The sequence below is a fragment of the Lonchura striata genome, chromosome 2 (assembly GCF_050655825.1).
Source record: "Lonchura striata isolate lonStrDom1 chromosome 2, ASM5065582v1, whole genome shotgun sequence".
Classification (NCBI taxonomy): domain Eukaryota; kingdom Metazoa; phylum Chordata; class Aves; order Passeriformes; family Estrildidae; genus Lonchura; species Lonchura striata.
Genome location: NC_140704.1, coordinates 22,972,354 through 22,986,410, shown reverse-complemented (window position 1 = coordinate 22,986,410; position 14,057 = coordinate 22,972,354). Strand labels below are relative to the sequence as shown.

Here is a 14,057-nt window from a genome sequence, read left to right as displayed (position 1 = left end):
ACCTCCACAGTGTAAGGGAATTAAGCAGCTCAGTGCTTTGCATTAAAAGGCCCTAAAAAGATCAAAATATTTCCAGCAAGAATAGTAATTACTCTGACTTACAAATCTACATACTTCACAGATGTGGAAAAGATCTGAGAGAACAAAAGCTACACCATGCAGAAACGGTGAAAATACTGAGTGACCATTTTCTGTGTTGGAGGCACCTTTCCTCCTGTCTCCACTCTGCATTTGTAAAAATATTATGCATTCATAGCTGAAAAAATTCATAGTCTGGGATGTAGAAAATAAGAACAATTCTAACACAATGCCTTTATAAAAATTAATGATGTGCCTACAGTGGATTTATTTCCTGATGTTCTTCTATGGTAATAAACCCACATCCCTTGACACATTTGGAAGTCAAACTGAATAATGAAACCAGAAGATTTCTTGGCTGCCATCTACTGTTCAAAACTTTCCTGTATCTCACAGAAAAAGAAAAACAAACCAACCCAAAGAACAGTCACTGACACCTTCAGGTTTTCTCCTTCTCTTTGCTATTCTTGCTAAAACAAATGTTTTTGGGCTGCTTTTACAGACCACTACATTTATGTAAGGATTCTGTATTTGCTCACCTTTCAATCAGAGAATGAGAAACACAAAACCTTGTAAACTTAATGACACAGTGTTTAAGGGAAGAACACTGTAGTATTTTTAATATTCAGTGAAAGACCGTTAAAGAAGTTTCTACTAATTCACTAGAGAGCACTAGAATGTCATTCCACTATACAGTGATCCACTAGCAGTAGGACAGAGACTAAAAAGCAATGTGCAAGAAAGCTGTCTGCATTCCTATTTTCCAAGGCTTTGTGGCTCTATCAGGGTAAGCCCTACAGTATATTTGTTTCTCTCTCTCTCTTTTTTGAGAGCTGTCTAGATCTATTTGTCCTTTACAACTCCTCTGCCTCATCTCCTGCCTACTCATTCACCTATTTTGCCATGTTTAAAAAAAACAGATTTCGAAGATCCACACTCACAAGTTCACAAGACTATATATATGACATACATACTACATGCATACATACATAATATATATATCACATACATAAACATACATGCATAGCATGAAGCTGACCACATCTTCCTGGTCTCTAGGAGGCAAACTGCTCCCTCTTACAAAAAGGTATCGGATGGTGAAACAGTTTTTCAAAGATAGTTATAGAGTATGACAATTGCAAATACAACACATACTAAAAGAGTGAAATTAATATATTTTTTTCAGAAAGATACTAATAAATGTAAGATGATAACAGATCTAAGATATTAACAACTTCCACTTTCACAATTTATTTTCTCTACTCTTTATTTTTCTTCAGTATTTGTCCAAGTTTGGTGTGCTCTGCTGGAAAAGTAATCCTAACAGAGAATCAACACACTAGCAGTCTGCAAGGTACAATACTCAGTGGTTGAGGAATGCAAGTAGGCCAGGGCTCATGCTGCAAGAAACAGAAGAAAACAAAAAGGAAACTGAAGAAATTAAACAAAAGAAAACCTCCACCCTGAGCACAATAAAAAATAAGCAGCTGGAAGAAGTGCACCATGGTTCACACACTGCACACCAGGTCATTTTGATCACTTGTGGTCAGGGATGTAATTATCTCTGTTGTGTACTTCCAGAGAGGGAATTTGGAGGAATTTGGTGCTTCAACCTACCTGGTTTGAAATGGGGTAAAGAGTGGACTCCAGGCCACGTATCTTCATTTGGTGTTCCAAGTACCTGTATACAAAAAAATATAAAAAACGACATTGCTTTAATGGAAAAGACTTAACAAGTCATAGCACTGTAGAAAGCACAATCTAAACTTCAAATAAGCTTCTTCACTGGGGGATGTACACAAGGTCAAATGATTACAACATTTCCAAGGTAGTAGTGGAGTCTGTAAAGCAGATGGGAATGTTGTGCTCCTGTCACATTGCCTGTTTAACCAATGGATGTTAAAGCTACTTTTCATTGACAAATAACAAGCTATCTGAGAGCACTGGTGTTACAGAGACTAGATAATTTAGCTCAGACATAGCTTCAATCCCTAGAAATTTAAATAAGATAAACAGATAATTAATAGATGCCAGGATTGAAGATTTACACTGATGGTAAAAGGGATGATCAAGAGTGTGGCGTGAATAAGAATGCAAAGCAAAGAGTTGTTATTTTAACATGGCTGTAGTACATATAAAAATAGTAAATGCTTAGGATATACAGAATTTATTGACTCGTGCATTATGCTTTGTTTCTATTCACTTCAACTGTCCTCCTTTTTGTAATGTAAGTCAGATCAACTTAGAGCATCAAAGTATTTACACTTCTCACATGCATCTTGTATTATCTGTTCATATGAAAAGTTCACTCTCCGTCCCCTTGGCACAAGTAGTAATTAAAGGGAGAGAACTAATAGAAATAGTTCTCCCAAACCTCGTTTTCCTTCATAACACATAACTGTCAAGATTTGGTTTAAGTAAAGCCAGGAAGAACACTTAAATTATCCAGCTCCAGAAACACATTTCTAAATGAACTGTAGATCTTTCCTTTTACACTCAATTTCTAATATGAATGAAAATACTAATTATTTTGAATATTTCTTATAAGCTCAGCCTCTGTAATAAAAGGTTGATATTAGGAGTGAAAGTAATTCACAATAGTCTGGTGCTTGTTTTGCATTACCAATATACAAAAGCCCCTCCCAGCTCTACCCCTATCTGCACTGCAGGTCATCTGAATAAAACTTTTGGACTTGCATATCTTGAGTCCCTGTGGTCAGTTACATCAGCATGAAGCAAGCCCAAAATTAATGTGAAAATCATTTGGAACTGAAGAGATTTATTTTAGTTTTGTTTGCTGCAATATACATATAAATAGGAGTATTAAAGGAAGGATACCACTCTAGAATACTTGTTTAATTTCTTAAGCTATGTAAACATTTGTTCATGTTGATAAATTCAAGCTGAAAAAAATTCTTAGAAGCAAAACTGGCAAGGTAAAACACAAAAAGTTTTTCTTCAACTCTGCCAGAAATTTATTAAATTAAATTCAGAAATTAGCTTAAAAACTTGAGACAAAATTAAGCGAATTCTAAAATAGATAAAATTTTTACCTATGAGATTTGCTTTATTAGTCTAAGGCTTCAAAGTTGTTGAGCAGTTTACAACAGTCATGTTTCTAATCTAAGAATATTAATCCAAAGATATTTTTATCCACAATCAAATACAATAGGCAAACAGCCGTACTTGGACGTAGTATGATCAGTAGAAGGTGAAAGCAGAGCACTAAAGTGACAAAGGTGACAGTATCAGTGCAACTATAGAGTATACATTCACACAGTTATTTAGGTATGCAAATTCACTGATTTTATTTGTAAATATTGTTTGTAGGCACATTTCTTTCAGTCCTTGTGATAAGTCTTAATTAGGAATGAATAAGATAAACCTGGCCCTGCAACCCTGATTCATCACAACACCCATGTTCATCTCATTATTGCTGTTAGAGAGAGCACAATGCTGTCATTAAACATTGAGGAAGTTTGGAGACACCATCGACACTATGTCACAAAATCAATTTGCAAATAACTTCCACTTGTCTTCTGCATTAATCAAGCTCCTGGTGCCAAGCGCCACCCAGACCAGGAGAGGGAGCCCATGGATCAAAAACAGAGATTCTTGCATCAATTTAAATTTAGAAATAAGGTTCTCTACTTTGCAACTCCTGTTAGTGAATCAAATGAATAGTCTCTTATTAAATAAGATATATTGGTTATGAATATATTTGTTCTGAATATTAAAAAAATTAGTCACATTCCACTTAAAGTGTGCTCTTATTTGCCTCTTATTTTATGAGACAGAGGCAGCTATGGGACTGTACAGATAAAAATTAAAACCAGCTAACAAAACCTGTTATTTTCACTTTTTAAAGCAATCATGCTTGATTCACTGTTTCTTGTTTCACTAGTTTTCCAATCCATTTCTTTAATAATGTTCTAGCACATCTGCCACCACAGTATCTAGGAGCCAGCTACAAACAAGTTCTGTGCATTGGAGTACTCAAACCAAGTACAATATTTATACCTTCTCTCAAGGACAGCAGTCAGGCTGAAAACAACTGCAGGTTTCCTAGCATCTAAATGCCAGCCATTTCTAAGATAGAGACACTTGGTAGTTCAGGCAAGGATCCAAACATTATTTTAATGCCAGGTACAAACACTATAAAGATCATCCTTCTTCCATGCAATTTTTTACATATGTAATACAGAAATTCACAATATGTGTCAACCAACAAACAAGAAGGAGAGGGCAGCAGTGGAAGAACTGTGGTTTTGGATAAGATTAAACAGTCACTGCCCACAGATAAGCCAACATAAAGAGATTTGTAAGCATCATTTTGTAAGTGATTCTCCTAAACAGGAATCAATCCCATTTTGATGAGTGGGATTAAGTAATCCAAAGCAATGAGTTTTGACACCTGCTATAAACAAAGCAAAGTGGGGTTCACACTTAACACCACAATGGAGAAGAATCTGCCTTGTTTTGCAGCTTACAAAAGAGAATTAAGGCACCAACATGGAAAAAGGAAGGGAGAACCCAACAGTCTTCTGGTTTTACTGGAATACACTGTCACTCAGCAGTGAAGACTGATTACCCAGACCCAGACAACAGCTGAACACTGGGAGCTGTTATTTTACAGTGACCTCCTAGCCCCAGCTTTCATGGTCCACCACTTCTCATCCTAAGCATGACACCAGGAGTTCTGCCTCCTCTATATTTTAACATTTTTGCTTTCCATTTCATGTTCCAAAATCATAAGAATAACCACCACTGTCACAGTAATCAAGCCCTAATTTAATACCTGAAATAAACTTTTATTTAGTATTAAGAATTACTTGAGAAAATAAGACTAACTTGTTTGCTTTCTCTACTGATAATTTGCTTCTCAGCAAGGTAAACACTCAGCTTGCATGGTTTAATATCCTATGTTCTTTAAATTTAATCACTAGCACAAGACTAATCTACAATTCTCATATTTGGAATGAATTTAATGTTTTCCAGGGACCATGGTGATTATGGTGAAGAAGACTCAAAAATATACTGGGGTTCTGCTGTTCCACACCACAGACAACACTCTGGGATCTTTTTGTTCTCTGAAAAGGGATATAAAATTATGTTCTTATTTGAAACTTGCCAGGACCAGATTCTAATTCCATTTGTAGGATGAGAAGTCTATTTGTATAAAAAGAACAGATTTACAATATATCAGGGTACTGAGGGTCAAATATCTGTACTGCTAGTTGATACCATTAGGGCTTGGCAGAAAGCTATAAAAACAGAACCTGCTGTTCAAATTTCCATATACAATCATGATATAGAAAAGTTTCCTAGGAAATGCAATAAAAATGCAACAATTACCTTACTTTTTTTACTGTAAGAAAAATTTTGGGGCTAGCATCTGGTTTTGCAAGGACTCACCACTCCCTGTTGTACAAGGGAATAATTAGTTTACAGTGAGCTTTGCACCACTCTACCAACACAATTAGTCATGTTGTCCTGTATTCTGCTTCAAATGCAAAACCATCCCACGTTACTGCCATGTATTAGATGAGCAGCAGTGCAAATCTTTCCTACCAGCTCTTTCCCAATTGCTGGCATAATTAATAAAGAGGATTTCCCTTTACACTACAAGTTTTGAATAGACAAAGCTGCATATTTCTGATATAACACTTTAACCCTTGTTAGAGATGATGATCCTCAAGAAGGGTGATGGTTTGGACTTCAACAAGACAAAGAACTTGCAGCCTGTGGTATTATTCAGAGCAGAATGAAAAACAAGACCAGAATGCAAATGAGCTGCCTTTCCTTAGACAAGAGTTATGGAAATCAGGCTAAGTAACATGCAGAATTTAAAATTTTTTTAATGTTAGGTCAATTTGATGAACAAACAATTTAGTAAGAAATAAAAAAAAAAGTGTCAGGAGAGTGCAATTTTTTCCTTTTAAAAGAAGAGAGGTTTGTTGAAAAAATGCCCTGGAATTTTAACTGGGTAACGTTACAAGCTGGATATAATTTTTTTTTTTTTTATTGTACCTTTTAAGGATGTTCGAGATTTCTTTTCCAGTCTTCTTGTTTGCTAAGTAAAACATACTGCATTTAGTGAATCCTTGGCTGTGATATACCATGGGAGACTACAGCTCTTTGAGGAACTGAACTCAATCAAAAGAGTAAGAGAATCAGCATTGCAGACCATTTCCAAATCAGCAACCCCTTTCTGTTGAGTGAGATTTGGAGGTTTCAGATGCTTGGTTTTTCAACAAAAAATCTGTTCTATTATTTATTTGGAAACATATATATCTAATGAAGTTTTCACCTTAGTCAAAAACCTAGGTATTTTCCATTTCATTAGAGGAAAGTACATTACTGCTTTAGATTTGCCTCTTGAGGAGCCGTGTGAGTTCCAGGGCTTTTCTATGGCAGCTCCATCTCTCTCAGAATCACCTCTGGACACAGAATTTCTGCTCTGGAGGAGCGATGGTGCTAAGCCATTTGTCCAGATGATCCACCTACAGCCACGTTCCCTTCCTGAGGAGTAGAGTCAGGCAGATCTGAAGCACATCTTTCACAAGCTGGAAAAGTTCTGTGTTATGACCCAATAATGTCAGTGAGCACAAAGTATGTGTAGCAGTGCAGACCAAAGAATGAACTTCATCCTTCAACTTAGCATTTGGTTTCAGTATAATAGGTTAGAAAAAACATTCAGTAACTATTTGTGTATTTTGCATGCTGACTCAGAGTCTGCTGACTGACAACTGCAGTGAGGCTTCCTTCGGCTCTCTGCTGGGCACAATGGTGACAGCTGAGTGTCTAGTTTAATATCCAAAAGATAGAGTGAGAAATGGAATTGCCTCAATATCAGTAATTTCTTTCATTTCTTCACATCAGGAGTTTAGAGGTTTGCTTTTGTTGCTCAGTTTCCATAACGGCTTGCAAATCTATTAATTTTTGAAATGCACTTACAGGTTTGTTAGGGGCCAAACACATTTTACCCTTGAGAATGTTGTGGAAGTTCCAGGGTTCATAGCTGCAGTGAAAAAGTAATTTCATTTTTGCTAAGATGGCAAGAATATATTTATTTGAATTAATGAAAAGTAAAGACCACATGCCTGTTCATTGTCCCTGAGATTTAGAATATCGAAGCCTTACTTCATTAAATGAATGGCAAAAATTATATATAGTTCCTAGACCAGGAATCCATGCCAATTCAAAGGTAAAATAACTGAAGTAAGATTGTGTAATCTAGGCAGTCTCTTCCCATGTGGGAAGTAATAAAGGCCTTCTTCAGAACCTGAAAGCCATATTTTAGTAAAATTATTTTTCTTACATAGCAAACTTTCTGATTTTGTGTCAGTCAACTGTCAACAAAATATTCCTTCATTATCCCCATGCAGGTAAGAAATTAAATACCAGTAAAACAGATTAAAAATATAGAAAATGTAATGCAACACATTAAGCATACAGAAAACATAACTTGTATGATTTCTCTTCAGAACAAAATGTTAAACAAGAACACATAATTCTTTGGAGACAAACACAGACTTTCAAATTCTTAGTTTTATGGGTAAAACAGGTGGCAATTTTTTAAAATTCCTTATGCGTAAATGCTACCAGAGTAATGAAAAAATCCTTACAATGACAATACATGGCAAATGGAAAAAAAGGAAAAAAATTCAACAGCCACATGCACAATGATAGTGTGCAAAAGAATATTTTATGTGATCTACATTCATTCAGGAAATTAAATCAGAATTATGGATTTAAGAGAAAACAAGGCTGGTAAGAAAACAAACTGATTGGAGTACTTATTTTGCAAGTTATTTTGTGAATGATCTAAGCATGGTCTTAAAAAAAAAAAAAAAGAAAAAGAAGTATTAAATTCTTCCACTAGCCTTATGAAGTACCTGCTACACAGGCAATGAGGTTGGGACACAACAGCAACACAAAAGAGAGAAGGCACCTCCTCACCAACCCCATAAACCTGTTCTTGCTGTAGGGAAAGTGATGCTGTTTTGTGAAAAAAAATGAAGCTATTGAAGCTTATGCTTTAAGGTGAAAAAAGAAGCAGTAAGAACAGAATGAGGCTCAACAAAAGCCTGACTCAGACATCAAGTGGAATAACATCATTCCATTATATATGGGTAATTGAACCACTTCCTTTGAGTATAAGAAGTTATTCAATACATGAAGCTGTATTTTAAAACCTTGGGGTAATGTGCCAGTATGGATGAAGGAAGAAAAACATTCCCACAAAATTCTAATAACACACACTCATTTAAGAAAAAAAAAAAATCAAGCTCAACTAATATTTTTGCTTTGCTCTGTCAAGGATGAAAAATGAGGTACTTGAAACAGTAGAGGGCCCAACTGTTCTTAACTTCCTTTCCCCATGAGGCAAAATACAATGAAGTCTTGCCAGGAAACCTTTTTAATATGTGATTTTTTCCATCCTTACTTATGTATATAAACAATATTTTAGTAGCTGTCTGCGTTGCAAAGTTAAATTTATTCCAACACTGTTTCCAAACCATTTGCAGCACAAGTAAATTCCTCATTCTCCTGATGGCCACGGTAACCACAGCTCCCTTTCTGAGGGACCCTGGCAGGGGCACCCCTGCAGCTGTGCCAACATCAGGAGGGCAGTGGGCACTGGAGAGTGCCCAAAGACTCCAGCCCGGGGGTTTGACATGCCAGTCTCCTTAAATGTTCAGTCAAGGAAGGGTTTTGGTTATTCCAAAAAGTACCTACCAAATGCTTACTACACTTTGACAGGGCCGTTTTTGTGATTTGATGAGATGACTTTTAGAAATAAATTCTGTCCATAATCCAAACTGAACTGCAATCAGCACAAAACTAGAGTATTTAATCTAAATTTCACAATGAGAAAAAAGCAAGTGTGAAACAACTCATACGACTGTGACACCCTCTTCCTACAGGGAGTCAGAACATTTCATCATAAGGCCCTATTTTAGTAACTTAGAATATTCCTAAAAGTTCACATGGTGGAAGAAACTGGTTTTTTAATTTAGTGTTTCTCACTAAAATGTTTATGTGAATGAGATGAATGCTAAAAAAGAACTAGAAAAAAGGATTTGGCAAACTTATTTTGAAAATAAGAGGGGCCTAGGCTGTAGAGACACAATCTGAAATTAGCAGCAAAAGGGGAAAAAGGAAACTCCTGACAGAGACTGCACTTTCCCTCAAAATAGTGCAACCATGCAGCAATTTTGCCAAATCAAAAGCTAGTTAAACAATTATGTACATGGTAGAAGGAGATTGTTTAGCTCCAAAGTGAAAAATGGCTCCTCTGTGAGGGATGCTCCATGCTGAACTGCTAAAAGAAGAACAGAGAACCTGTCCTTTCATCTTTCCCAGTCATCTCTGCTCAGGAGTCTCCTTCCATCAGCAAACAATCCCAGAATCAGAATTTTAAAATTCTGACATTAAACTAGACTTAAGGTCTCTGATATCTGCTTTTGGAGCTGCAGAAACTATAAAAGACCTCAACAGGATAAAATTAAGAAGATCTCAAAGCGGTGGATTAGGAAAAGGCTGGAAAGAAAATTCATGTAGAAGACTCAAGCTAAGCTCAAAAGAGTTTTCTCCCCCTCTACAAGAAGAGAAGTTTGGTCTTCTGGCATTGGCAGAGCTTGTGAGCTCTCGAAGCAAGGTTACAGAGAGGGAATGATTTCACTGAGGAAGAGATTGCTGTTATTACATGTGAAGAAGCTGCTGCTGTTGCTAGCTGTGCAGGAATGTCTCCTCCTTACTGTTTGGGAACAAACAGAATGGTTTTCTTTACTGCAAAGCCTCCAGTTTACTGCCAGAAGGACCCCATGGCTCACAAGTCATGCTTGTTTACATATTCTTTAAAATCTGCTCTGATTTACTCTGTAGATAGAGATAGAGATATACTCTGCATTTCATATTTCCTATCATGTCTAGGTTGCAAAGCCTTTGGAACAACCCACCCAAACAGACAGTCCTCTCCTAAACATGCACTTTAAAGATTTATTTCTAATTTTTTTACTGACTTATTTCCTTTAAACTGAAAAAGGAGAATAAAAACAAAAGCCAAAACCTTGTGGGAGGTTTTTATGAAATGTACTTCCAGAAGCCCTGCTGTGCTGGCTCAGCAGCTGGCTCATTTGAATTCCAGGTATGCACTATACAGGGTTTTTTGGAAATGCTGACTTATCAGAAAAGCAGCAGTGCTCCCTTTGGATCATAAAGCTGACTTTATGGTCTTTTTGAAGACCATAAAACAGTCTCAGTTAACACATATGAATTCCTACCTAGTGTTGTAGTATCCAATCTCATTGGCACAGGCCAAGCATCAGGATACTTAGGAGCTTAAAGCTGCCATTCAGCTGGAAAGCTTATTTAAATAATTAACAGACTGAAGTATGCATATCCCTATGAATCATCACAAAAAACAGGAAGAAAGACCTTTTTATTTAAAATAAAATTATGTTTCTTCACCATGGTGTCATTTAACTACAACTGTTTAAACAAACCAGAACATTTGGGATCACATCCTTTCTCCACAAGGATTTTCTCTGACCCACTGGCTTTCACAGGAACCAATCAACATTCCCCCAGAACAAACCTCCACTGGGAAGCAGTGAATGCACAATGCACTTCTCTGACACTGGAATGTTTTGTCTCTGGCCTGGTGCCCAGTGCCAGCACATCAGAGGAACGACTGTGCCTCTTCTGACAGCAGACCAGGACCCACCACTCCTCACACCCAGGAACAGCAGGAGCACCACACAATAGAATTTCGTGACACGTGCTGCTTATGGGACAGAAATATCCCATTTCCTTGCAGAGGAAAGCTGTTGAGCTAAGGCAGAAAGGCAGATAGAATACTAGAGCCGGGCTGACTGAGCTGTCTGGGCTCACTGTCTGCCAAAGTTAAAAAAAAAAAAAAAAGTATCATGAAAATTCTTTTTCTCACCTAAAAAACCAGGGGAGGTAACATACACATAACTATACATGAAGCCTGGTGCTCAGCATCACAGAACAACGTGACATTAGAATCTGATCAGATCATCCAGAAGTTTGCCAGCTCCTTATTTTGCCAATTAAGGCCTTGATCTTGCAATAATCTCAATTTTGAACAGATTTGTGAAGCCACACGGAGCTCAGTGATGCAGTGGGTATTTTGTCAAGTTTTTTTAAGTGACAATCTGCAGAAAATGAAGGCAGGCAGTCACATTGCCGTTTGAAGAATGTGCAGGTTCAGGTGGTACAATTTTTCTGAAACAGTGAGGGCATTAATAATGAGCTCCTGTTGTGATGGGTATATAGATAGATAAGAGTACTCCTCTAGGATGTCTAAATATCCAGCTGATTCCTACAATGAACCTTATCAGAATTCCCAAATCAAATCCCTTTCAAAAATGTCTAACCTCATCACTTAAAATCCATTTCAAGTGATACAGTTCTAAGTGTGCCTCCTACAACAAAGCACAGCGTTATGCTTGGGGTATTCACTCCAAACAGCAGTATTTTGCTGCTACAAAAGAAGAGTTTTATACTATCCTTCTGAATCACAGGCACAGAACAAGCAAGCAGAATGAAAAATGGAAGTACAGAAATATTTTTTCCCTAAAAATGGGGGAAATGTCAGCCTACATCTGATGGAGGGAGAATGGCTATAAATGCAGCTGAGACATTTTAAGTGGGGTCAGTGCAGAATCCCAGGGAGTTATGCATTCTCACCTAGAGGATGGTAAGGTTTGGGAAGGCTGGCTGAACAGAACCTGTATCCTCCAATGCAGCCTAGTGAGCCAGCACACCTCACTCAGAGAGCACTCTGGAGAATTCCAGTGAATTCTTTGCTGAAACATCTACCCATTTTCCTGACACTTTCTTTACCTGTTTCCTTGCAAACCCATTAAGAGGAATGGGTTCTTTGCCCTGACACCATGAGGTACATGCTCAAACATTGAGATCAGCAGTGGGTTTTGAAAGAGTACAGAATGCTGAGATTATAAAATTTTCAAAAATCGGAAACTGTGATTTAACCATTTATTGCTCATTTAGCAGTTGTGGCCTTAACAAGCAGAATAGCCTGTGTTTTCATTTCACTTATTTAAATGAAGATGAAAGCTGATGTATCTCAACTGCAAGAGGCAGCAGCACTGCCAGCTTCTGTGAACCATCTTGTTTGGCTTGACATTAGAGCACTCAGTAACTCTGTCCATGACTTCTGAGCTAGCAAAAGCACAGTGGAGGAGGAACTGGGGAGGAGTCATCTGCTGTCTCCAATTAAACTTTAAGCCATCTGCATGGCAGCTGCAGTGGCAGCTCCTGCTCTTGGCAGCACTACTTCTGGGCAAAATGGAACTACTTCCCAGGAGTTGCTGGAACTGATTCTCTCTACTCACTGGAGAAAGGAGCTGAGATGACTCAGTATTTGGAGAACATACTGCTCCAATATGAATTGAGGGGGCTTGCACTGAAATAATTAGTGAAGTGTGAGTGAACTACAACAAATTCACAAATGACTGGAACTACTTAACACCTGTATATCATGCACCAACTTCTTTTTCAGAACAACGGAATAAAAATCAATCTAGAGGGAGAAACAGACAACTAAATAAATAGGATATAAAAATTAAAAAAAGAAAATTTGAACAGATATATGACAATGAGCTTCAATACCACTGATAGTAAATGAGAGAAAAAGACTGGAGTATCAATCTCCTATCCTCTGTCCCCAGTACCTTAAGGTCCATAGAAATGCATGGCCTGAAATATTGATGACATGAAGGCTCAAAAATGATGGGGCATCAGATACAAGACAATTTTAATCTTTAACATAAGCAATTCTGTTATTACAAGTTGTTTTGGAGGTAAATTTTAAAGACCTCACTGAAATAGAAGAAAGGGAGATGCTACACCAATGAAACATGGACAATCAACTATACAAGTTATCAGAAAGAAAAATCAACCTCTCAGCACTGTAGGCACAGCTGATCTCTTGGACTATGTGAGGAATGCAGATGAGCAGCACAATGTTATCATTAAGCTATTTAAAAGGCCACAAAAGCCACAAAACCATGAGAACATTAGCAAGAATAAGATACTATAAAGCAGAAGTGGTAGGAAGCTGCACCAAAAGTACATTTTACTGAAAGTAAATGAAGACAAATCAAGACATGACTTTAGTAGCAAACAGGTGTTTCACTACCCTTAGTTTTCAGCTACATTCACTGGTCTAATTTTTTTTTTTTTTTTTTTTTTTTTAATGGAATATGGTATTGCAGAGTTTTCATGAAAAGACAAATTAAACAAACAAAAGATGAATTTCCTGGGTACAGTTTGAACTGCTTTGAACTGCTGAGCAGCTGATAAAGTGATATGATGCAGTGAGGTCAGCAGGGCCTCATCCCCACCCTCCCTTTCCAAGAGGAAGGAGGAATACTAACACACTGTAATGAGCTGGCTCAGCAGCATAGCAATACCATCAACCACATATCTCACTCATCAGACCACAGTAGATTATACCAAAATGCACAGCATCTCCAACATCCAAATTATTAAGGCCTCTTTTTAAGTAATTAGGGCAATATGTTTTATGGATGCACACCAAGATGAGACAAGGAGGATACTTAAAGAATTGATAAAATCCTTGGCTGCTTTCCCTCTGATTTTCATGAAGGAATACATGAAACATGAACATGAATATTTTCATGTTCAGAGATACAAAATTTATGTACTTTTGTTTCTCTTATGAGAACAGCACAACTACCAGCTATTGTAATACAATCACATTCAGGATACATAGGTTAAAAATGCAAATATAGTCTGTTCTAAGATGAAAATGAGTTATAATTCAAATAACACCACTTTGGAAAAGAAGTAGATTAAGAATATTTTAAAATATCTGTGAAAGTAATTAGGCATTATTCTAAAGTAATAAATCCCTCTTTATAATGTAATAAAGTTAAATCAAATTGAAAGCTTACAAAGTC

The 14,057-nt window shown here is 37.1% G+C and overlaps 1 protein-coding gene across 8 annotated transcripts in view; it reads right to left on the bottom strand.

The window, feature by feature from the left end:
- CDK14 (cyclin dependent kinase 14) overlaps positions 1 to 14,057 on the bottom strand; it is a 314,718-nt gene that overhangs the window by 98,659 nt on the left and 202,002 nt on the right. For all 8 annotated transcript variants that reach the window (XM_085573088.1, XM_085573092.1, XM_085573090.1 and 5 more), the window contains one exon: positions 1,696 to 1,759. In XM_085573088.1, coding sequence (XP_085429214.1) covers positions 1,696 to 1,759 — 64 coding nt within the window. The remainder of the gene's footprint in view (positions 1 to 1,695; positions 1,760 to 14,057) is intronic.